The sequence below is a fragment of the Ornithorhynchus anatinus genome, chromosome X4 (genome assembly GCF_004115215.2).
Source record: "Ornithorhynchus anatinus isolate Pmale09 chromosome X4, mOrnAna1.pri.v4, whole genome shotgun sequence".
Lineage (NCBI taxonomy): Eukaryota > Metazoa > Chordata > Mammalia > Monotremata > Ornithorhynchidae > Ornithorhynchus > Ornithorhynchus anatinus.
This window is the reverse complement of record NC_041752.1, coordinates 362,929-385,116: the sequence shown is the minus strand read 5'-3', so window position 1 is coordinate 385,116 and position 22,188 is coordinate 362,929. Positions and strand designations below refer to the sequence as shown.

The window sequence follows — 22,188 nt, the reverse complement described above, 5'->3', positions numbered from 1 at the left end:
TATGTTTCCTCATTTCTGCAAGGAGGACAGAAACTATTCCTACCAGTTGATTAGTCAACTGGCAATAAATTAATTTTGCTCTGCAATTAAACTTTTAGGGCAAAAATTCTGCTTCTAACACGACGAGTAGGGATCGGGAACCTTTTGGGGCAAAAGAGCCAAACGAAAGGCAGCCACTGAGTAGTCGGTGCTCAAAGAGCCGAAAGCACAATTTCAACACAAAATAACTTAACTTACTTCTGTCTGAGATTCCACTGGGTTTAGATGCATTGGTCCAGAGCTGCCTGGGCCAGACTAACTGCTCAACCCAATGACCCTGGGCTACTTGCTTTAATGGAATCTCCACGTGACACGAGATATCATTGCATCACACTGTGCCCAGTGCCTCACTAGCCACAGCGCCTTGTCTCTCCATGAGAAGCAGCGTGGCCTAGCAGAAAGAGCATGGCCTGGGGAGTCAGAGGACCTGTATTTTAATCCCAGCTCCACCACGGGTCTGCTGTGTGACCTTGGGCAAGTCACTTCACTTCTCTGGGCCTCAGTTACCTCACCTGTAAAATGGGGATTAAGACTGTGAGCCCTACATGGGACAGAGGGCAAGTCACTTAACTTCTCTGTGCCTCAGTTCCCTCATCTGTAAAATGGGGATTAAGACTGTGAGCCCCACGTGGGACAACCTGATTCCCCTATGTCTACCCCAGCGCTTAGAACAGTGCTCGGCACATAGTAAGCGCTTAACAAATACCAACATTATTATTATTATTATTACAGACTGTGTCTGACCCGGCTATCTTGCATCTACAGCTTTTAGTACAGTGCTGGCACATAGTAAGCACTTTAACAAATGTCATAGTTATTATGATTATAATTATTCTTTTTAGCAGCACACCATATTGGTCTATCCTCAGCCACTGACTTCCAGTTTTCACCTGGGATGCATTCCTGTCTGATGCTTTGTTTTACCGTGTCCTGGGAAGCAGCAGGGCATAGCGGATAGAGCGCGGACCTGGGAGTCAGAAGGTCATGTGTTCTAATCCAGGCTCCGCCACTTGTCTGCTGTGTGACCGTGAGCAAGTCATTTCACTACTCTGTGCCTCAGTTTCCTCATATGTAAAATGTTGATTCAGACTGTGTCCAACCCGATTTGCTTGTACCCAACCCAGCGCTAAGTACAGTGCCTGTCACACAGTAAGCGCTTAACAAACACCACGATTATTATTATTATTATTATTGAAACGCTTCCTCTGCCCTCCTGACTTTTGGTTTCTCAATTTCAGTTCCCCATCCAGCAGCTGTTTGTGTCTTCTACTTTCACTCATTCTTCTCACTTCCCCTACCCAGCAAAGCTGTGTTGAGGTGAGCAGAGCTTCGAAGCTGGGAGGCTGAGTCCGTTCCAGAACATCACTGTCCATGACCTTGCCTCGCCATTTGATATTTGAGTCCTGTTCCATAAGTGATGTTGGTGGAACTGCTCGAGGAGCTGGAGGTGGCACTTTTTTTTAATGGTATCTGTTAAAAACTTACTATGTGGCAGGCAACGTACTACCTGTACCTTGATCTCATCTACCTCACTGCCAGCCCTTCATCCACATCCTGCCTCTGGCCTGGAATGCCTTCCCTCTTCATATGGGGAAATAACACTCAGATGTTGTAGAAGTATATGTTTGAATGATAAAAATGCTTTTAATTGATCAATTAATCAATGAATGGTATTTATTGAGCCCTTATTGTGTGCAGAGCATTGTAGTAAGTTCTTGGCCTCCCCGGAGGCCTTTGGAGCCAGGGGAGCTCAAGACTCCAGAAGCCTGAGAAGCCTCCACCCTTCAGATGGAGGTCTCTTTCCCCGTGGCGGTGGGGTGTTGGGGGACAAGGTGGCAGTGAGGACTGAAAGGAAGGGATGACCGATCCCCTCGGCCCTCCAGGCTGAGCAAGGGATTGGTCTGGGGATGTCTCCACGGAAGGCCTTTTTAACCGCCGTTAATGCGGGTGGACAAGTTGCGGTCGGCTCAAGGGCCGGTCCAGTGGGGTTGGGGAGACAGACAGTTGTGAGCTTTGGGGTTCCCAGGGGTCCCAGGGTGTCTGCCCAGGGTGAAGCTGCCCGGGGCTAGCCTTTATCCGACTCACCAACCCAGGAGGGACTCAATCTCTGAAATAGGGAAGAAGGGAAATTCTTGTGGGGAAATGGAAAGAGGTGAGTTTCCCCCTTTTTTATGGTATTTGTTAAACGTTTATTATCTTCCAGGCACTGTATAAGTGCTGGTCTTTGGCCAATCCTGTCCAACCTCTGTGTGTGGGTGGGGTCTGCCAGCTCTTGCTCCATTTCCCCTTTGGGTACAGCCCCAAAGACAGGAAACTGTGACTGCTGGGTTATCCGGCCCCTCGTGCCTCCTTATGAAAGTGGGGGAATTCAGCCCTGGGCTCCTGACACCCGGCTGGCCACGCAGGACCCCTCGGAGAGCAGAGCCTGGGGCTGGAGACCAGCACTGTCCAGTACCTTGGAGGAGAAAGACTGGGAGCCAGAGCCAGAGACCCACTGGAAACGACAAAGGAAGACCGAGAGAGAGGCACCGATAGACAACAGGCAGGCAGACGGGCAGACAGATAGACTCTATCTTTGGCAGCCAGGATGAGCCCACCCAAGGGAGCTGGACCACAAAACCGGAATTTCAATGGACATTTTCCTTCCCGACTCTCCGGACTCCTAGGTGAGTTGGAGAGGGAGATAGGAGGAGGAGGGAGCGAAAGAGAAGAAAGACGAGGATGAGAAATGGAGGGAGGAGAAGGAGGAGGGTGGGAGATGGAGAAGGAGGAAGAAGAGGAGGATGGAGAGGGAGGGAGGAGAAAGAGGAGGAGAATGAGGCTTGAGATGAGAAATAGAGCTGAGTGCAGGGAAAGTGACAAGACTGAGAGAGAGAACAGAAAAAGTGCTTTCATTCATTCAATTGTATTTATTGGGTGCTTACTGTGTGAAAGCACTATACTAAGTGAGTTAGAAAGGTGGAGCTGAAGGAGAGGGCCAGGCTTGCGGCAAGAAGGAGTTAGAGGGGTCAGCAGATCCAGCTCCGGGCTCTGACTGGCCAGGGGCAACCGTGTGGGGTCCTTGGACCACTCCACATATGGGCCTTCCCAGCCCCCAGAGAGCCTGTAGAGGGGATGCGGGGAGGAGGGAGAGACGGGGTGACGGGTGCTGGGTGCAGACTGGCCAGGCAGCTTGGCCTTCTAGGGTGAAGGTCCTGTGGGTGACCCCACACCGTGCTGACCCAGCACCCATTTTCCACTCCTCTCCAGTGCCCTGCACAAAGCTAGCACCCAGCACAGCACTCTGCACACAGCAGGGACCCAGTATAGTGTTCTGCACACAGCACATGCTTAGCCCAGCACTCTGCACACAACAGACAACCAGCAAAGCACTCCACACACAACAGGCACCCAGTAAAGTGTTCCGCAGCCAGTAGAAATGCATAAATGATGGAAATGGTGACGATGATGAAACCTCTGTCTGATGTCCAGTATGTCAGCTGTGAGGAGGGAAGGGTGTGTACTTGTGTCAGAGGGAAGGTTGAGTGTGGGGGGGACCCTGGGCTGGAATGGCCCCAAACCTAGGAGGTCCAGTCATCCGCAACCCAACAGCCTCTGTCCCACCTGCAGGCCGAGGTTGCTGTTGCCCCCCGTGGAGCCCATGGGCCGCCGCCACGGTCCCCGTCCTGCTGCTCAGCGCCTGCTTCATCGCCAGGTGCCTTGGTAGGTTGTGCAGGCCTGGGTCATTGGTCAGGGGTGAGGGGGGAGTCAGAGCCTGGAGGCCACTCCCCACTCCCTGACTCCTGAGGAAGCTAGACAATCGCTCCTCTTCCCCAGGGGATTCCAAGCATATGTCCAAATGCAGGTGCTTGGGCTCCCCAAACGCTTCCTTCCCCTCCCACCTCCCTACCGGGAATGGAGTGGCTCTTGGCGGCTGGAGAGGATGACAGGGGCTGGCAGGGACTGGGCAGCAGACAGGTGGAGGGAGGGCGGGGGCCAGGCAGGGGATGGGTGGCAGACACGCGGTGAGCAGGCAGGGGGCGGAGGGGTGACAGACAGAACCGGTGGCCACAGATCAGGACCCTTCTGTCCTTCCAACCCAGTGACTCAACGTGCCTTCTCCCAGTTCTGCGAGGAAGAAGGCACCCTTCTGCGACTGAACGACTTCTTCTCAGAAATTTCCTGCTACAGCTCTGGGTCAGGTATGCCCCCAAATCCATTTTGCCTGCTTTGCAGCCCCGACCCCAAACCCGCCTTTCCCACTTCCACCAGGAAGTCCCCAAACCCACCTCCCCTCTGCTGCCCAGGAGCCCCCAGACCCGCTTCCTCACCACCTTCCGGGGAGCCCCTAATCCCGCTTTTCAATAGTAGTATTTATTGAGCGCTTACTATGTGCAGAGCACTGTACTAAGCGCTTGGGATGAACAAGTCGGCAACAGATAGAGACAGTCCCTGCCGTTTGACGGGCTTACAGTCTAATCGGGGGAGACGGACAGACGAGAACAATGGCACTAAACAGCGTCAAGGGGAGGAACATCTCGTAAAAACAATGGCAACTAAATAGAATCGAGGCGATGTACAATTCATTAACAAAATAAATAGGGTAACGAAAATATATACAGTCGAGCGGACGAGTACAGTGCTGTGGGGATGGGAAGGGAGAGGTGGAGGAGCAGAGGGAAAAGGGGAAAATGAGGCTTAAGCTGCGGAGAGGTAAAGGGGGGATGGCAGAGGGAGTAGAGGGGGAAGAGGAGCTCAGTCTGGGAACGCCTCTTGGAGGAGGTGATTTTTAAGTAAGGTTTTGAAGAGGGAAAGAGAATCAGTTTGGCGGAGGTGAGGAGGGAGGGCGTTCCGGGACCGCGGGAGGACGTGACCCGGGGGTCGACGGCGGGATAGGCGAGACCGAGGGACGGCGAGGAGGTGGGCGGCAGAGGAGCGGAGCGTGCGGGGTGGGCGGTAGAAAGAGAGAAGGGAGGAGAGGTAGGAAGGGGCAAGGTGATGGAGAGCCTTGAAGCCTAGAGTGAGGAGTTTTTGTTTGGAGCGGAGGTCGATAGGCAACCACTGGAGTTGTTTAAGAAGGGGAGTGACATGCCCAGATCGTTTCTGCGGGAAGATGAGCCGGGCAGCAGAGTGAAGAATAGACCGGAGCGGGGCGAGAGAGGAGGAAGGGAGGTCAGAGAGAAGGCCGACACAGTAGTCTAGCCGGGATATAACGAGAGCCCGTAATAGTAAGGTAGCCGTTTGGGTGGAGAGGAAAGGGCGGATCTTGGCGATATTGTAGAGGTGAAACCGGCAGGTCTCGGTAACGGATAGGATGTGTGGGGTGAACGAGAGGGACGAGTCAAGGATGACACCGAGATTGCGGGCTCTCAGTCTACCCTAGAGTCCCCAAACTTGCCTTCCCATCAGGCCAGGAGTTAGGCAACCTGGGGACAGAAGTTAGAGAGTAGAGGGTTATGGGGAGGGAGAGACGAAGGGGCTTGGCTTGACCTAGCTCTGATTTGCAGGCTAGTGTTGGAGCAGGAACACCCCTGCCTGGGCTCCTGACCCTGACCAGGCTCAGCTCCCCATGGGTGACAATGGAGCGTAGAGTCCCTCTGCGCTCCCTGCCCAGGGCAGGAAGGGCTGCGATGATGGTCTCGGGGCCTACTCCCAGGGTCCATCCGAGATTGCTGCCCCAGGGGCTGGAAGCACTTCCAGTCCCACTGCTACTTCTTCTCTTCGGACACCTTGACCTGGTCATCCAGCCGGCTCAACTGCACCGGGATGGGCGCCCAGCTGGTGGTCATCAACTCGCAGGAGGAGCAGGTACTGGGGACAGCCAATATTTGAGGAAGCAGGTCCGGGGAGCTGACATCTGGAGGAAATGTTACTGGGGGATTTGGTGTTTGGGGGAGCAGGTCCCTGGAGGACCCAGTGGAAAGAGTACTAGGTCAGGGTAAGGTCAGTCCTGACCATCCAGCCATCTGACCACCGGGTCCAGCCCCATTTCATTCCACCAGCCCATCTCATGAGGGTGTCCAGAAGGAAGGGGTGATATCAGCATTAGGGTGGACAGAAAAGTATACTTCACTGGGCTAGACCCCCACCGAGGACACCAAGCAGGGAAGCAGCATTGCCTAGTGGATGGAGCCCGGGCCTGGGAGTCAGAAGGACTTGGGTTCTAATCTTGGCTCTGTTACTTGTCTGATGTGTGACCTTGGGTAAGTCACTTTACTTCTCTGTGCTTCAGTTACCTTATCTGTCAAGTGGGAATTAAGACTGTGAGTCCCTTGAGGACAGGCACTGTGACCTGATTTGCTTGTATCAATCCCAGAACTTGATACAGTGCCTGGCACAGAGTAAGTGCTTAACAAATACCATCATTATTATTACATACTCCAATCATGTCGCCGTTAAGTGGGGGGCAGCCAGGGAGGAGGTAATAGGAGAGGTGAGGCAGGATTTCATGGCCAGCAGAGGTGGAGAGGATTGGAGTGGAAAAACAATGGGCAAATGTGGGAACACCCTTCCCAGGAGGGGAATCCTGCCCCGCCTCTACCCCTGCCCTAGGCCCTAACCCTAACCCTTCTCTGGTGGGAACCCTTTAAATCAAGTTACAATCTAAAGGGGTGGACTTAGTGACCTTCAAAGACCCCCACCTTAACTCTAGCTTTCTCCAAGCTTCTTTCCCAGATCTGCCCGCCTCAGTGCCTGAGGAGGGGTCAGAAGAGGCCTGTCCGGATGAGAACACAATATCTCTTCTCATCCACCAATCTCTTGTCTTGTAGGAATTCATTTTCCAATCAAAGCCTAGAAGGAGAGAATTCTTCCTGGGCTTGACAGACAAGCATGTCGAAGGAAAATGGACATGGGTGGACGGCACGCCCTATGACCCATCTCGGAGGTGAGAGACTTTCTGACAGGACAGACTCGATCTCGCTCATGCTCCTCCTCCCTCCCCCGCCTTCACCCCACCTGTGTCTTCACAGGATTATGGGGGCGCTGGGTGGGACATGGCTGGCAGATGGAGAGGAGGAATGAGAGAGAGATGGATGGGGGCAGAGATGCCGACTTGGAAATGGGATCCGGGGAGGCTTTGGGGGACCGGAGAGAACCCAAAAGGGCTAGTGGAACTTGGCAGTGGGCTTGGGGAGTTGAGAAGCGGTGAACAAGGCAGGAAGTTTGTAGTGGCAAGAGCACGGGCTTGGAAGTCAGAGGACGTGGTTTCTAATTCCGGCTCCACCACTTGTCTGCTGTGTGACTTTAGGCAAGCCACTTAACTTCTTAGTGCTTAGAACAGTGCTTGGCACATAGTAAGTGCTTAAGAAATACCATTATTATTATTATTAACAAATATTATTAATAATAATCCCCATTTAACATTTGAGGTAACTGAAGCACAGAGAAATGACTTCCCCAAGGTCATACAAAATGACCTTTTTATTAGAGCAATATTAGAACCCAGGCCCTTCTGATTCCCAGGCCCATGATCTAGCCACTAAGCCATCCTGCTTCTCTAGGCACCGATGGATTTTCTCTCTCCCCTCTCCCCCCACCTGCCTTCCTTTTCCCTCATCTGTGCCCATGCAGCTTCTGGGACTTGGGGGAACCCAACAACATCGTGGGAGTTGAAGATTGTGCCACCACAAGAGACTCTCCCAATGCCAAGGAGACCTGGAATGACGTGACTTGTTTCTCCTTCCACTACAGAATCTGTGAGATGCCAGCCCAGACGCTTTCTGCAGGGAAAAAGGGAATGTGAGCGACCTGGGAGGGATGGGGGTGTGGGGCCGGCAGACAGGTAGACAGATTGTTCTTTCCTCAGGAATCTGAGTTCTTCCCTTCCCTTCTTCCCTCCCTATGTTCTGGTCAGGGCTGAGTGCATGTCATGAACATTTGGGTACCTGGGAAAACTTAACAATAATAATAATTATTATTATTATGGTACTTCTTAAGCACTTACTATCTGCCAAACACTGGGGTAGATATGAGTTAATCAGGATGGACACAGTTCCTATCCCTCACTGGACTCACACTCTTAATCCCCCAATTTTTACAGATGAGGTAACTGAGGCACAGAGAAATGAAGTGATTTGCCCAAAGTCACACAGCAGACAAGTGGGGCAGCCAGCATTAGAACCCATGACCTTCTGACTCTCAGGCCCATGTCCTATCCACTACACCATGCTGCTTCTCAACCAACTTCTCCATGGTTGAACAGGAGGCAGGGTTCCTGAGGACTGGAAGCAAAGAGACTCTAGTTCTAATCCCAGTTCTGCCCCTGACAGATCACTTAATCTCTCTGGGCCCTCAGTTTATTCATCTGTAAAAGGGAGGATCTGCTCTCTCTCCCTCTTAGACTGTGAGCCCCATGAGGGGTGGGGACTGGATTCCATCTCATTTTCCCACCTGTGCCCCAGCACTCAGCACAATGCTTGGCTCCTAGTGAGTCATCATCTCCCGAGTGCAGAGCACTGAACTAAAGCACTTGGGAGAGTTGTGGCGGAAGCCAGGATGCCATCTCTGGCTTCCAGGGATTTGCAATATAAGGGGAGACCAGCAGACACACAGAACGGGAGCGGGAAGAAGGACAAGCAAATGGTCACTGGGAGAATGGCTAAAGTAGTTGATATGAATAACTGAATGTCCCATTTAATATGTAAAATAAATAATGAAATTCTGACAAAGAGTTATATAATTCCTTAAAGCCCGGTTACCCCAATCTTGGAGTTTGCCCGTCTGTATCCTCCGTCTTTCAGGTTAACAAGTGAGCAGGTAAAGCCAATGAGCAGTGAATGTGCCGGCCAGCTCTGGTGGAAAGAAGGAAACCCCCACCACCCCACCCCTCCCCTCAGCTCTGTACCCTCTTCCCCCATTTCTCTCACTGCTCTCGTACCCCTCTTCTTTCTCCCAGTTCTTCATTACCTCCCCCCCTCACCCAACTCTACGCCTTCCCCTTCGATCTCTCAAGTCCATTCTCCCTTCCCTTCTCTTTCACAGTTCTGAACCCTGTCATTCATTCATTCAATCTACTAAGCACTTGGGAACTCTACTAAGCACTTGGGAAGTACAATTAATAATAATAATGTTGGTATTTGTTAAGCGCTTTCTATGTGCAGAGCACTGTTCTAAGCACTGGGGTAGATACAGGGTAATCAGGTGGTCCCACGTGAGGCTCACAGTTAATCCCCATTTTACAGATGAGGCAACTGAGGCACCGAGAAGTGAAGTGAAGTTACCCCCAGGCACACAGCTGACAAGTGGCAGTGACAAGTGGGCAAGCAGCGTAGCTCAGTGGAAAGAGCCTGGGCTTCGGAGTCACAGGTCATGGGTTCGATTCCCGGATCTGCCACTCGTCAGCTGTGTGACTGTGGGCAAGTCACTTAACTTCTCTGAGCCTCAGTGACCTCATCTGTAAAGTGGGGATTAACTGTGAGCCTCACGTGGGACAACCTGATTACCCTGTATCTACCCCAGCGCTTAGAACAGTGCTCTGCACACAGTAAGCACTTAAGAAATATCAACATTATTAAGTGGCAGAGCAGAGATTTGAACCCACGACCTCTGGCTCCCAAGAACGAGCCTGGGCTGGGGAGTCAGAGGTCATGGGTTCAAATCCTGGCTCCACCACTTGTCAGCTGTGTGACTGTGGGCAAGTCACTTCACTCCTCTGTGCCTCAGTGACCTCATCTGTCAAATGGGGATTAAAACTGCGAGCCCCACATGGGACACCCTGATCACCTTCTATCCCCCCCAGCGCTTAGAACAGTGCTTTGCACATAGTAAGCGCTTAACAAATACCACCACCATTGCCACTGAGCCGCAATTACAGATACAGACAATCCGTACCCAACAACAGGCTCACAGTCTAGAAGACTCACAGTCTGTCCCCTTCTCTCTCATTCACTTAGTCACTCTCTCATTCACTTGGGAAGCAGCGTGGCTCAGTGGAAAGAGCCTGGGCTTCGGAGTCAGGGGTCATGGGTTCGACTCCCGGCTCTGCCACTTGTCAGCTGTGTGACTGTGGGCAAGTCACTTCGCTTCTCGGTGCCTCAGATACCTCACCTGTAAAATGGGGATTAACTGTGAGCCTCACGTGGGACAACCCGATGACCCTGTATCTATCCCAGTGCTTAGAACAGTGCTCTGCACATAGTAAGCGCTTAACAAATACCAACTTTATGATTAGTCGTATTTATTGAAAGCACACTGTGTGCAAAGCCCTGTAGTAAAGGCTCACAGCTTTCAGCCCCGCCCGAAGCTCTGTAGCCCCGCCTTCTCCAACGCGGGGGAGGCGGTGTGGTGTGTGTTGTGTTGTTGGGTGTGTGTTTTCAGAAGCTTCTCCGGGGCATCTCGCAGATCCAATGGGCCGTGGCGTCCACACAGTCCGTGCCGCTCCATCGCCACCTGCTGGACGTCTGCCGGAGGGTGAGGACAGCACAGCGCTCCTCCCGGGCGCCCAACGCGGGGTCTCCCTCCTGGGGGTCTCCCTCGACCCCAAACCTGCACGAAAGACACTCAGTCAGGACGGGAGTCGGACTCGCGAGCGACAGGAGGTGGAGGAAAAGAGCTCCGTTCCCCCTCTCTCCCAGAACGCATCTTCCCCTGCGCACCACCCAAAAAAGTTTCCCCCATACTAGACGTCGTCATTATCATCGTCTTCTTCTTCTTAATAATGTTGGTCTTTGTGAAGCGCTAACTATTTGCAGAGCACTCTTCTAAGCGCTGGGGGAGATACAGGGTAATAATCAGGTTGTCCCACATGAGGCTCACAGTCAATGCCCGTTTTAATCATAATCATCATGTTGGTATTTGTTAAGCGCTTACTATGTGTAAAGCACGGTTCTAAGCGCTGGGGGGGATAGAAGGTGATCAGGTTGTCCCATGTGGGGCTCACAGTTTTCATCCCCATTTTACAGATGAGAAGCAGCGTGGCACAGTGGAAAGAGCACGGGCTTTGGAGTCAGGGCTCATGAGTTCAAATCCCAGCTCTGCCACTTGTCAGCTGTGTGACTGTGGGCAAGTCACTTAACTTCTCTGTGCCTCAGTTCCCTCATCTGTAAAATGGGGATGAAGACTGTGAGCCCCACGTGGGACAACCTGATTCCCCTGTGTTTACCCCAGCGCTTAGAACAGTGCTCTGCACATAGTAAGCGTTTAACAAATACTAACATTATTATTATTAGATGAGGGAATTGGGGCCCAGAGAAGTGAAGTGACTTGCCCAAAGTCACACAGCTGGCAAGTGGCGGAGCTGAGATTCGAACCCATGAGCTCTGACTCCCAAGCCCGGGCTCTTTCCACTGACCCACACTGCTGGTAACTGAGGCCCAGAGAAGTGAAGTGACTTGCCCACAGTCACACAGCTGAAGAGTGGCAAGGCCGGGATTCGAAGCCATGACCTCTGACTCTCAAGTCCGGGCTCTTTCCACTGAGCCACATTGCTTCGCTAAGCTTGAATCATCATAAGCTTTAATTGATGAAGAGCACTGTAATGGACTCCTGTGTGCAGAGCACTGTACTGGGCAGCTGCTGCATGCAGAACCCCATACTAGGGACTTACTGAATGCAGGGCACTATACTGGGCCCCTAATGTGTGCCAAGCACTGTACTGGAGACCTACTACATGCAGAGCACTGGTTTAGGCACGTACTCTGGTTTATGGGTTACCTTCCTACTCCAGACCTCTCCTGCCCATCTCTTTCCCTCAACCGCCTCTGCCTCCTCCTTCCAGGGCCACTCACGTGTCAGCTGGGTTATAGGGTGTCTTATCCTCCCACCTCCACTGCCTCTCCTTCTTCCGTTTCTTCAGGCCCAGGTGGATGCTGGAGTTGAGAGGTTTCCCTTGGGTAATGAAATTCTGAAGAAAGAAAGCAGAAACCCCACCAGCTGACTCAAATTGCAAAAGTCTGAATCTTTCCCAATCCCTCCCAGAAAACTGTGTTTGGTTTGGGTTTGTGTGTTTGGTTTGTGTGGTTTGTGTGGGGGTTGCACACACGCATATCTGTTCCCATGCCGTGAGCACAATACTGGACTGGATGCCTACTGTCCACTCCCCCCAGCCCCAGTATGTGCACAGCAATGAACTGGATGCTGTAATCAATCAATTAAGTACATGGATTGAAATTTACTATGTGCAGAGAATTGAACTAAACACTTGGGAGAGTACAATATAATAATAGAGTTGCTGAAATAGGTGCTTGGGAACATGTAGTATAAGTGAAAGAAAGCAGTACCTTCAAGGCGCTTCCAGTCAAATGGGAAAAAAGGAGACAAATTGTAACTATACAATAAGTAGAAGAGTAGGAGAGTGAGCACAGTAAATCTAAAAGAAGGTAATGCATTCATTAAGAAAATAATTAAGAGCTATTCAAAGAAGTGCTAAGGAGCTGATGGAACGACATGACTAAAGAAATGGGGATAAGACAGGGAAGGATTTCTGGAAAAGGTAGGATTTCACGAGGGCTTTGGAGAAATATCCACTGAAGGACAGGTAGGAAGTGGGTATGGGTAGAGCAGAGAGAAAAAGGAACAGGTAGGTGATGCCCCATCAAAGCACAGAGCCCATCCTCCAACACAGTATCTACCCCATCCTCAGCATGGAGCTCATCCCCCAGCACAGTGCCATTCCCCCCCGCCACCCCCTACCAGCATGGAATCCCCCAGGGTGGCCAGAATACCTTCTCTGCTTCCGTGTTGATGACGACCAGGTGGGCTTGTTGCTTCAAGCATTTGCTCTGGGCCTCATTCCAGGGCAGGACATCCCTGGGGAAGAAGTAACAGCTAGTCTGGAAGGGTCTCCAGTCCTGGGGACAGCAGCTCCACATTCGCCCTGGGGAGGGGGAAAGTCAAGAGGAAAGAGTTCTTAACTGGGGGGACTTGTCCTCAGCACTTGGGCTCTGAGCTACATACAGTTCCTCAGAAGGGCCGTGCCCTGGGGTGTGGTCCCTTGGTTGTGCACATAAATCTGTCAGTCAGTCAATTTAGTGAATGGTATTTATTGAGCGCTTACTAGGTGCAGGGCACTGAACAATACAGTACAGTTGATAGACATGATCCCTACCCACAAGCAGCATATCATGTCGTGGGGGAGACAGACATTAAAATGAATTACAGGTAGGGGAAATGGGAGATATATATATATATATTTACATAAAAATATATACATAAGTGCTGTGAGGCTGGGAGATGGGGTGTACATCAAGTGCTCAAGGGGTAGTGTCCCGAGTGCCTAGGTAATGCGGAAGGGAGAGGGAGTAGGGGAAACGAGGGCTTAGTGGGGAAGGCCCTTGGAGGAGATGGAATTTTATTAAGGTTTTGAAGGTGGGAAGTGTGGTGTCTGTCGGATGTGAAGGGGGAGGAAATTTAAGGCCAGAGGGAGGGCGTGGGCAAGTGGTCAGTGGTGAGAACCTGATCTTGACCTCTGTCTCCACCCCTTGATCCTGACCTCTGCCCCAACTCCCCAACCCTTAACCCTACAGCTTCCAGGGCAAAAACGGACTGGTCCATCCAACTCCACCCTGTGAAGGTCAGATTGGTTGAAATACCACTATGAGTTTGGGTCCTCAGGAGGTGTGGAAGCAGTGTGTCGTCCCCCCCTCCACCGCCCACCGCAGCCGGTGACCGTACCTTCCACCTGGGAGCGCTCTCTGAGGCAGGACACCTGGGTGTGGTTCAGAGGGGCTAGACCTTCAGGGTCCTTACAGAGCTGGGCAAAACCATGCTGGGTCACTGGAGGGCAAGCAGACAGATCAGAGCTGCCTTGCCTGAGCATGTGTGGCTGGGGAGAGGCAGGGGCTGTGGGCAAGGGTGGGGCTAGGTGGGGGCAGAGTGGGAACTGCAGGTGGAAGCCGGGTTGGGGGCTGTAGTTGGGAGTGGGGGCTGCAGACAGGGGCTGGGACTGGGAGCGGCAGAGCTGGGGAGAAGTCTTCCATCCCCTTTTCGGGGCTCCTGTGCCGGACCCAGCTGATCTGCCTCGACCTGTCCGGCTCTCCCAGGGTGAAGAGTTGGACACATCCCACAGGGAAGCCTTGGTGACCACAGGAGTGGGTCCATCCTCCTCACAGTCCAATCCCCCATCCCCCTCTCAGAGGCTGTCCCTTCACCCCCACATCTTCAGCAGTAGGAAGAGGGAGGCCCAGTCAAGCAGATCCAGCGAGATACAGCTGCGGGGTAGGGGAGAGCCCAGGGGTGGGTGTGAGGAGATCTTGGGACCAGGGGATAGGCAGAGGGGGAGAAAGGGCCTCCAGGATGAGGCTGATCACAACGCACCGAGACAGCTGGCCGTGAAACAGGAAGTGAGCAGCAGAATGGAAATTCCAGTGACAATGATGGTGCTGGGGGGAACGCTGGGCGAGGCGGAGGTGGATTGCACCAGAGCCTGGGAATCTCTCACTTCAGAGATGTCTGAAAGACCCAAACAGGGAGATCTGGCCAGCCTGGCTCAGGCAGAGCCTATTCTCCTCGCCCTAAGGATTCCAGAAGCGGCCAAGGGCCCATGACAGCTCACACTTTGTCCCACACCCCTGCCTAGTCCCACCCCAAAGCTCTGCTCCCCAGGCCCACTACTCCTCCCCCTCCCACCTCATCCCTGGACACCCTGACACCGCTTCCTCCCCTCCCTCCTCCTCCTCCTTGGCAATCTGGGATCATCGAGACCCAAACTGACACCGGCCCCACCCTCACCTTGGTGGGATAGGAGGATCCTCACCTTGGGAGCCTGCCGGGAGCTCCATGACACCGAGCCTCACACTCGCTCTGTTTGGGACTGTCTGATCCAACGCGGGGCCTCCAAGTTGCGGTCAGAGGTCGTGTTCCCAAGGTAGGGTCTCACAGCTAGAAAAAGGACAGGAGACTGCAGGATAAAGCTGGGAAGAATTCTTCAGTCTGGCTGGGGTGGACTGGGTTCGGGTTTGGTCTGTGGGGAAGGAGGCGGGGAAGACGAGGGGACAGAAGGGAAATTGTGACACCAAACCCACACCAGACCTGCAGTGAGAATGGGGAAATGAGCCCAGAGGCCCCACCCCCTAGGGAAAATTGGGCAGCCACATTTTGGGGTGTTAGGCATAATGATCACGCCACCCCATCCCAGAATGGGCATAGTGCAGAGAAGCAGTGTGGCTCAGTGGAAAGAGCCCGGGCTTGGGAGTCAGAGGTCATGGGTTCGCATCCCAGCTCTGCCACTTGTCAGCTGTGTGACTGTGGGCAAGTCACTTAACTTCTCTGTGCCTCAGTTATCTCTTCTGTAAAATGGGGATTAAGACTGTGAACCTCACGTGGGACAGCCTGATTACCCTGTATCTCTCCCAGTGCTTAGAACAGTGCTCTGCACATAGTAAGTACTTAAATACCAAATACCAACATTAGTGGGGCCCGAGCTGCTTATCAGTAGGTGGTATTTATTGAGTTCCTCCTGGGTGCAGAACACTGTACTAAATGAAGCAGCGTGGCTCAGTGGAAAGAGCACGGGCTTTGGAGTCAGGGCTCATGAGTTCGAATCCCAGATCTGCCACTTGTCGGCTGTGTGACTGTGGGCAAGTCACTTAACTTCTCTGTGCCTCAGTTCCCTCATCTGTAAAATGGGGATTAAGACTGTGAGCCCCACGTGGGACAACCTGATTCCCCTGTGTCTACCCCAGCGCTTAGAACAGTGCTCGGCACATAGTAAGCACTTAATAAATACCAACATTATTATTATTATTAATGCTTGAAAGAGTACAATACACTTAGTGGGGCCCGAGCTGCTTATCAATAGGTGGTATTTACTGAGCTCCTCCTGGGTGCAGAACACTGTACTAAATGCTTGAGGGAGTACAATACAATAGAGTTGGCAGACCCAATCCCTGCTGGTTTGCCTTGCCACTGTTGTTTGGGGCAGTCTGGGGATGTGAAAAAAGGCCAGGGAAGAAAGAGACACTCAGAGACAGCCTCAGAGACGTAGCTAGGCACAGAGCTGGGCACATTCCTAGATGCATAGTCTGAGATCACTCAGGAGTTACACCTGGAGAAACAGCTAGAGACACATCTGAAAATAATCCCAGAGATATAAGCAGCGTGGCTCAGTGGAAAGAGTGGGCTTGGGAGTCAGAGGTCATGGGTTCTAATCCTTGCTCCGCTGCTTGTCAGCTATATGACTTGGGGCAAGTCACTAACTTCTCTGGGCCTCAGTTACCTCATCTGTAAAATGGGGATTAAGACTGTGAGCCCCACATGGGACAACCTGATCACCTTGTATCTCCCCCAGCACTTATAACAGTGCTTTTAGAAGCAGCGTGGCTCAGTGGAAAGAGCCTGGGCTTGGGAGTCAGAGGTCATGGGTTCCAATCCTGGCTCTGCCACTTGTCAACTGTGTGACTGTGGGCAAGTCACTTAACTTCTCTGTGCCTCAGTTACCTCATCTGTAAAATGGGGATTAACTGTGATCCTCACGTGGAACAACCCGATTACCCTGTCTCTACCCCAGTGCTTAGAACAGTGCTCTGCACATAGTAAACGCTTAACAAATACCAACATTATTATTATTACCGAGACACACCTAGAGACACACACCCCAAGAGTTAAGTGGATGCATAGTGGTCCAGGAACTCAGAGCCTGAGGGGATTAGGAAAAGGATGTAGATTGGGGGCAGAGGGGATGTTTAGGAGATTCAGTTCTATGTAATCTCTCCCTGCCCCTCAATATTTATGTACATATGTATATATCTATAATTCTATTTATTTATATTGATGCCTGTTTACTTGTTTTGATGTCTGTCTCCCCACTTTTATACTCTAAGCCCAGGTCTTGAGTACAGTAATTTTTATTCTTATCAGGTTATGCTAGGTCCTTGTCCCACAAGGAGCTCCCAGTCTAAGCGGGAGAGAGTGGGATATAACGTCCATTTTAGTTTAGAAAACTGAGGCAGAGAAGTTAGGTGACTTGTTCAAGTTCACACAACAGATAAGTAGCAGAACTGGGGTTAGAACCTAGGTCCTCTGCCTCCCAGACCCGTGCTCTTTCGATTAGACCATGCTACTTCCCTCATTAACATGGATCCACCCTAGCCATCAGAACCGTGCTAGAGAGAGTAAGGGCTTAGTAAATAACCTAATTAACTATAATTAAGGAGGCTGCTTTGCAGTCAACTTTAAAAAAGGGATTTTCCCCTTTCCAGTGGCTGCAGAGGATCAGCTTTGAACCTCCTAGACAGTGCAAAACAAGATGGAGAAGAACATAGGGAGCATGGATGGATGGTTGGTTGGAAGGATAGAGTATCTCAGCGCCAAGGGAGCAGACAGAGTGGTACATGGGACTCAGCTGTGAGCTAGGCAGGGTGGGACTGAGGAAGGTGGTGGTGAGATTGAGGCGAGGAAGGGAATTGGGAGGGGAGAGCGGGGAGGTGGTGTGGGACGGGATTTTGCGTTTTGATAGGGATAATCACCCTTCATGCGGCACAGCTGCATCCCCTCGGGCCTCGGCGGCCCCGCCCTGCGCCTCAGGCGTCTCTCTCTGCCTCATAAAAGGCCCGGTGGGCGGCGGGTCGGTTTAGGGAGAAGGAGACAGAGCTAGGTCCTTCGTTTAGGGCCCAGGTCAGTGGGGGAGTGTGGTCACTGGCTGCTTCCTCCTCGGTTTTTACTTACTATGGGGTTATGGTTTGTTATTGTGTTGTTGATGATGGTAGTAGTAGTATGGGGGGTGGTTGATATTGACTGTTCAGAAACTATTTGGGTTTTGAGGGAGCTGGGGTATGGGCTGGGGCCTTGCACTGGTATGGAGGGGTTTGGTTCTATTGAATGGCCTGGGGTGCGGGGGGGCAGAGTTTGGGGGGGTTTGGGCTGCAAGGTTGGGGGATGGGGGTGGGGTTATGATGGTTGTTGGTTTTATGTGCTTACTGTTCATTTTTTGATGCTGCTGAATGGGGCTTGGGAGGGAGATATCTGAGGGTTGTCCTGGTTTGGGAGGGTGAAGACTGAGGATGGGGAAGGTTTGGGGATTGCATGATTTAGGTTGAGGGGAAGGTCAGGCTTGGCTTGAGGGTGACTGTTGGACTGACGGACAGAAGGGGCATGCAGGATATATGTGAGGTGGTGCATGCTCACTGTCTGTCCTTGTGTGTGTGTCTGTCTTTCTGTCTACGAGCTCCGGGAGGAAGGCAGCGAGTGGGTCTTTCCTGCTTTCCATGAGTCTGTATGGGACTCATGAAGAGCTCAGGGCCTGCTCTGCAGGAGGTGCTGCCAGGGTAGGGTGGGGTGGTACAGTGGCTGTGGATCCCCCATAGAAATGCCATCTGTGTCATGTCATCTTATTCTCTGTACATTACAGAGATGCATCATTGACCCACCAGTTTCTTATCTCATTTGCCGTGCCTCCACTCTATCTCCTCTCCCCCATTTTCTGGCTGGAATGCTCCAGTGTGCCCCCTACATCTTCAGAGCCTTTTTAAAATCCCACTTCTTACCATAATTCTTGCCAAACTCGAATACTGTTACTCCAGGTTTGGGGATGACTGGAGTCTGTGATGCCTCACCAACATGGTGCATGATCCCTACCAGCACTTGTGTATGGGGATACTCAACTGAATATTGCACCACTGGTAAGTATCTTTGCCTCCCTTTCAGGTTGTATGCTCCCCGTGAGCAAGAAATATGTGGTGTGTGCATCAGTGTTACTAACCCACTGGAGGGGCAGCTGCCCTGGTCTCAAAAACAGGATCCTGTCCATGGTCCAACCAAAAGTCAGCCATTTGGTTGCAGAGATTTCAAAGGTGTCTTGGAGTCAGTTAAAAGACAGGTGTGTTCATCTGTGATTGAGCTCTCTGGCCAAGGGTGGAATGACCCCATCATCCATCTCTGAGTGTGTGGACTGCTGTTTCTGGGTACATTGGACAATGAACTGCCAAAGGGCAGACTGATCATGGCAGCGTATTTGTGAAGTCCCCTGAGGTCAGAATGTGGTACTCAGTTCTGTATGTTAGTGAATCCCCAGTGAATACATCCACGTGTCCGAATCTGAGCCCCCGAGGACGATCAAGACCATGCTATCTGTATGTCAAACAGGGTGTACTCCCGAGGGCAGTGTGACAGTCTGTTGGACTGAGTCTATGAGCCCCCCAAGGGCAGAATCAAGGCCACCATGGCCCCATGTTAATCAGATGGCAGCCCCATGAGGGCAGAGTGAATACTTGCATCTGTCTAAGCCTGTGAGCCCCATGAAGGCAGGTTTGCCCAATGCGTCTATGTATCTGTCTGATTTTTGTGGGTCTGATGAGAACCGAGGGGCCACATTTATCTGTCTAAGATTGAGGGTAGAGTTCGGATCACCGCGTTCGTAGGTCTGAGCCTGTGAGCCCGGTGAGGGCATAGGGTGCTCGGGTGGAAGCCCTCCCCAAAAACGGACATGTGTGAGCCCCATGAGGGCAGAAGCGGGACCATCATGTCCATGTGTCTGAGCCTGTGAGCCCCCCAGAGGGCAGTGATCACACTTGTACGTTGGTCTGAGCCTGTGGGGGCAGAGTTCGGACCATCCTGAACATGTCTGAGCTTGCGGGCCCTCTGAGGGCAGAGTGAGGGGGGCCACAATGGCCATATGCTTGTGAGACAGACATGAGCCCCCCCCACGAGGGCATTGACCACATCTGTGAGTTCCCTTCGTACAATCGATGGTATTTACTGAGTGTTTACAGACCGTTTGGACCATCTTAACCATGTATCTGAGCTTGCGGGCCCCCGAGGGCAGAGTGAGGGGCCACCATCGTCATATGCCTGTGAGACAGACATGAGCCCCCCGAGGGCAGTGACCACGTCTGTCTGTCAGCTTGTGAGTTCCGTTCGTACAGTCGATCGATCGTATTTACTGAGTGCTCTTAGTTTGGACCGTCCTGACGATGTGTCTAGTGTGTAAGCTCCCCTGTGGGCAGGGTGACCACTTCTGTGTGTGTATTCAGACTAAGAACCCCTGCCCCAGGGCAGCAACTATGTCTCTTACAACTCATTGCTATCTCTGCCTGTAGCCCAGCAGTCTGGAAGGGCTGCAAAATGAGGGTGCTGCTCATCTGGTCAGAGCTTGCTGAATAGCATCAAATCTGGTTGCAGGTGCCTAGTGCCTCTTCATCTTTCTCAACTTGCAGCCACCCCTTCATTGTGATCACTCTTCCTTGGCCCCCCACCAGGCTGGACAATGTGGGGAGCCTGTGCCCTCCCTAAAGGAGTGCCTGGGCTTAAGGCAGCAGTCTCTATGGTTAAGTCTGTGTGGGATAGTTGGGCTGGGTGTGCAATGGGTGGATTATGTTTTTTTCTCTCTGACACACACCCACACACCACAGTGCCAGAGCCGTTGTCTTTCTTGGAAAATCCAGCTCAAGGTGAGAATGGAGCAGAGGATGGGCAGCTGATGGAGTGGGGGGTCAAAGTTGATGGGTTCCAAAGTTGGGGTGGGGTATGTGGGGAGGATGGGGTGGGGATGAAGGAGCCATCCTCAGGCCACTTATCCACCCATGTTTCCTACAGCTAGGATAGGATCCCCAGATGTGGCTCCCAGCCCAGTGGGCCATCCCGGAGGACCATCGCCTCTGAGGACAGAAAGCTGATGCTCTTCTAGCCCCAGAGGAGTGCTGTGGGACCATGGTAAGAGCTGACCCCTAGGGTTGGGTCAAGGTTGGCTGGGGCACCTGGAGTGCAGGGTAATGTCATACAACAAACCCCCTACTTCCCCTACAATCCCCCCAGGCCATCCTCGGCTGGAAGTAGTCACTAAGCCCTAGTCACCGCTTTCTGGGCTCTCTTGGTCTTGGCCCCAGCTTTCTCCTCAGCCTGTTCCTCTGAAGCAGGGCCTGGGTTCATTTATTCAATCAAATTTAGTAAGCGCTTACTGTGTGCAGAGCACTGTACTAAGTGCTTGGGGAAAATACAACACTACAATAGAGAAACTGCCACGGGAGAGTTAACGTCTACCTCTGTGGCTGGCTAGAACACACCCCTTTGCCCATTGGTCATTTCTTTTCCTAGGAGATCGGAGCAGACGACGATGGAGCAGCTCAGAGGTGGACATTCCATGAGCCCTGATGTAGCAGCGGAGACGGATCACCGGTGGACTGTACCACAGTCCAGGACTGCGTTGCCCCGAGTGGGCTTTGGACTCTGCGCCACATTTGCCATACACTATCTTGCCTCTCTGGTCTACTGCCTTATGTATCCGGCCAGTTCCCTCCCTCTCACTGTCCCCATCCCCTTCCTTCCTTGCCCTGGATGATGCTGTTTCCTTTGGCCCTAAACACTGTGCCTTCTGTAGCTGTGGGTCCAGCGCTTAGAACAGTGCTCGGCACATAAGTGCTTAACAAATATTATTTATTATTTTAAGGATCTGGGCAGGCTCCACCTGGGGTGCTGTGTGTGTAGGGGGAGGTGTCTGTGATGGGCAGGGGTGAGAAAGTGGTAGGTGGGACTCCCTTTCTCTGCAGGGAGGCAGTCTTGGAAGCAGGAGCTGGGGCTCTGACCAGGGACTCTGCCTCTTTCTGACCCGACTTGGGGGGGCAGGTTTGGGCTGGGGCCCTTAATTCTATAGACAGACCAAACCGCCTCCCTGGCCCGGTCTGCAGAGTTTCCTGTTCATCCCCAGCCCCTGTGGATTCAAGGCCCCTCCCGGCCAGACAGTGGGAGCCCCGGGGGGAGGAGAATGCAGGAGCAGGGCAGAGTGTGAGCCTGGAAGTGTGAATGTGTTTGTGTGAGCCTGTATGCACAATACCTCATGGAGGAGCTGGGGAGTGGGGTGAGGACTTGATCCCTCAGGAGTCAAGGTCGAAGTGTTCCCCAAAGGAAACAGCACAGTCCCCTTCCCCACCACTGACTGGTCCCAGCTCTTTGGAAGCCGCCCTGGAATGTGGAATAAAATGTTCACTCTGTCCCTCTCTCTTTCTTGGGGAGGACCTGTGAGGCTGGAAGCCCCTGGCTGGTGGGTGGGAGCTAGGGCTAATTGGCTGTAAGCCAATCCCTGGCTCCTTTGCAGAGCCAAACTGACCCTTTTTTCCTCCACCCCCACCCCCACCCCTGCTGTGGACCGGCTGCTTTGGGCTTGCTAAAAGGGCTTTACCATCCTTGGAGTCTTCCAAGGAATGGGAACTTGGTGGGGGGGAATTAGCTTCCCTTAGGGATGATGCCAGTGGGAATGGAGAGCAGGGGTAAGTGAGAAATGTGGTGCTCTTACCTACTCTCTAG

The 22,188-nt window shown here is 52.4% G+C and overlaps 2 protein-coding genes and 1 long non-coding RNA gene across 4 annotated transcripts; 2 read left to right on the top strand and 1 right to left on the bottom strand.

Annotated features, from left to right (window-relative positions):
* Positions 1–1,622: 1,622 nt before the first annotated feature.
* CLEC4E (C-type lectin domain family 4 member E) lies at positions 1,623–7,976 on the top strand. The gene is made up of 6 exons (XM_029054446.2): positions 1,623–2,705; positions 3,649–3,741; positions 4,122–4,220; positions 5,675–5,826; positions 6,789–6,904; positions 7,591–7,976. The coding sequence occupies exons 1-6, from the start codon at positions 2,627–2,629 to the stop codon at positions 7,760–7,762; spliced, it is 711 nt and encodes a 236-aa protein (XP_028910279.1). The 5' UTR covers positions 1,623–2,626; the 3' UTR covers positions 7,763–7,976.
* Positions 7,977–10,178: 2,202 nt separating this feature from the next.
* LOC103169244 (C-type lectin domain family 4 member D-like) lies at positions 10,179–14,930 on the bottom strand. 2 transcript variants are annotated; one of them, XM_029054474.2, is made up of 6 exons: positions 14,711–14,930; positions 14,272–14,406; positions 13,630–13,731; positions 12,681–12,832; positions 11,745–11,860; positions 10,179–10,503 (listed from the first exon to the last, which is right to left on the bottom strand). In XM_029054474.2, exons 1-6 carry the CDS (start codon positions 14,733–14,735, stop codon positions 10,332–10,334), a joined length of 702 nt encoding a protein of 233 aa, XP_028910307.1. In that variant the 5' UTR covers positions 14,736–14,930; the 3' UTR covers positions 10,179–10,331. The 2 variants fall into 2 exon arrangements, with proteins under 2 accessions (XP_028910307.1, XP_028910308.1); XM_029054475.2 differs by lacking the exon at positions 13,630–13,731.
* Positions 14,931–17,510: 2,580 nt separating this feature from the next.
* On the top strand, positions 17,511–21,875 carry LOC114807838. Its single transcript, XR_003755882.1, has 4 exons — positions 17,511–17,568; positions 18,474–18,572; positions 20,485–20,601; positions 20,983–21,875. It is a non-coding gene; the product is annotated as an uncharacterized LOC114807838 (long non-coding RNA).
* Positions 21,876–22,188: the final 313 nt, after the last annotated feature.

Coding starts and splice junctions, on each gene's coding strand:
- CLEC4E (XM_029054446.2), top strand. CDS start 2,627: ATGAGCCCACCCAAGGGAGCTGGACCACAAAACCGGAATTTCAATGGA. Junction 3,742..4,121: donor CTTCATCGCCAGGTGCCTTG/GTAGGTTGTGCA, acceptor CTTCCAACCCAG/TGACTCAACGTGCCTTCTCC. Junction 4,221..5,674: donor CTGCTACAGCTCTGGGTCAG/GTATGCCCCCAA, acceptor GCCTACTCCCAG/GGTCCATCCGAGATTGCTGC.
- LOC103169244 (XM_029054474.2), bottom strand. CDS start 14,735: ATGGAGCTCCCGGCAGGCTCCCAAG. Junction 13,732..14,271: donor TTTCACGGCCAGCTGTCTCG/GTGCGTTGTGAT, acceptor CTTGCCCTCCAG/TGACCCAGCATGGTTTTGCC. Junction 11,861..12,680: donor TCAACACGGAAGCAGAGAAG/GTATTCTGGCCA, acceptor TTCTTTCTTCAG/AATTTCATTACCCAAGGGAA.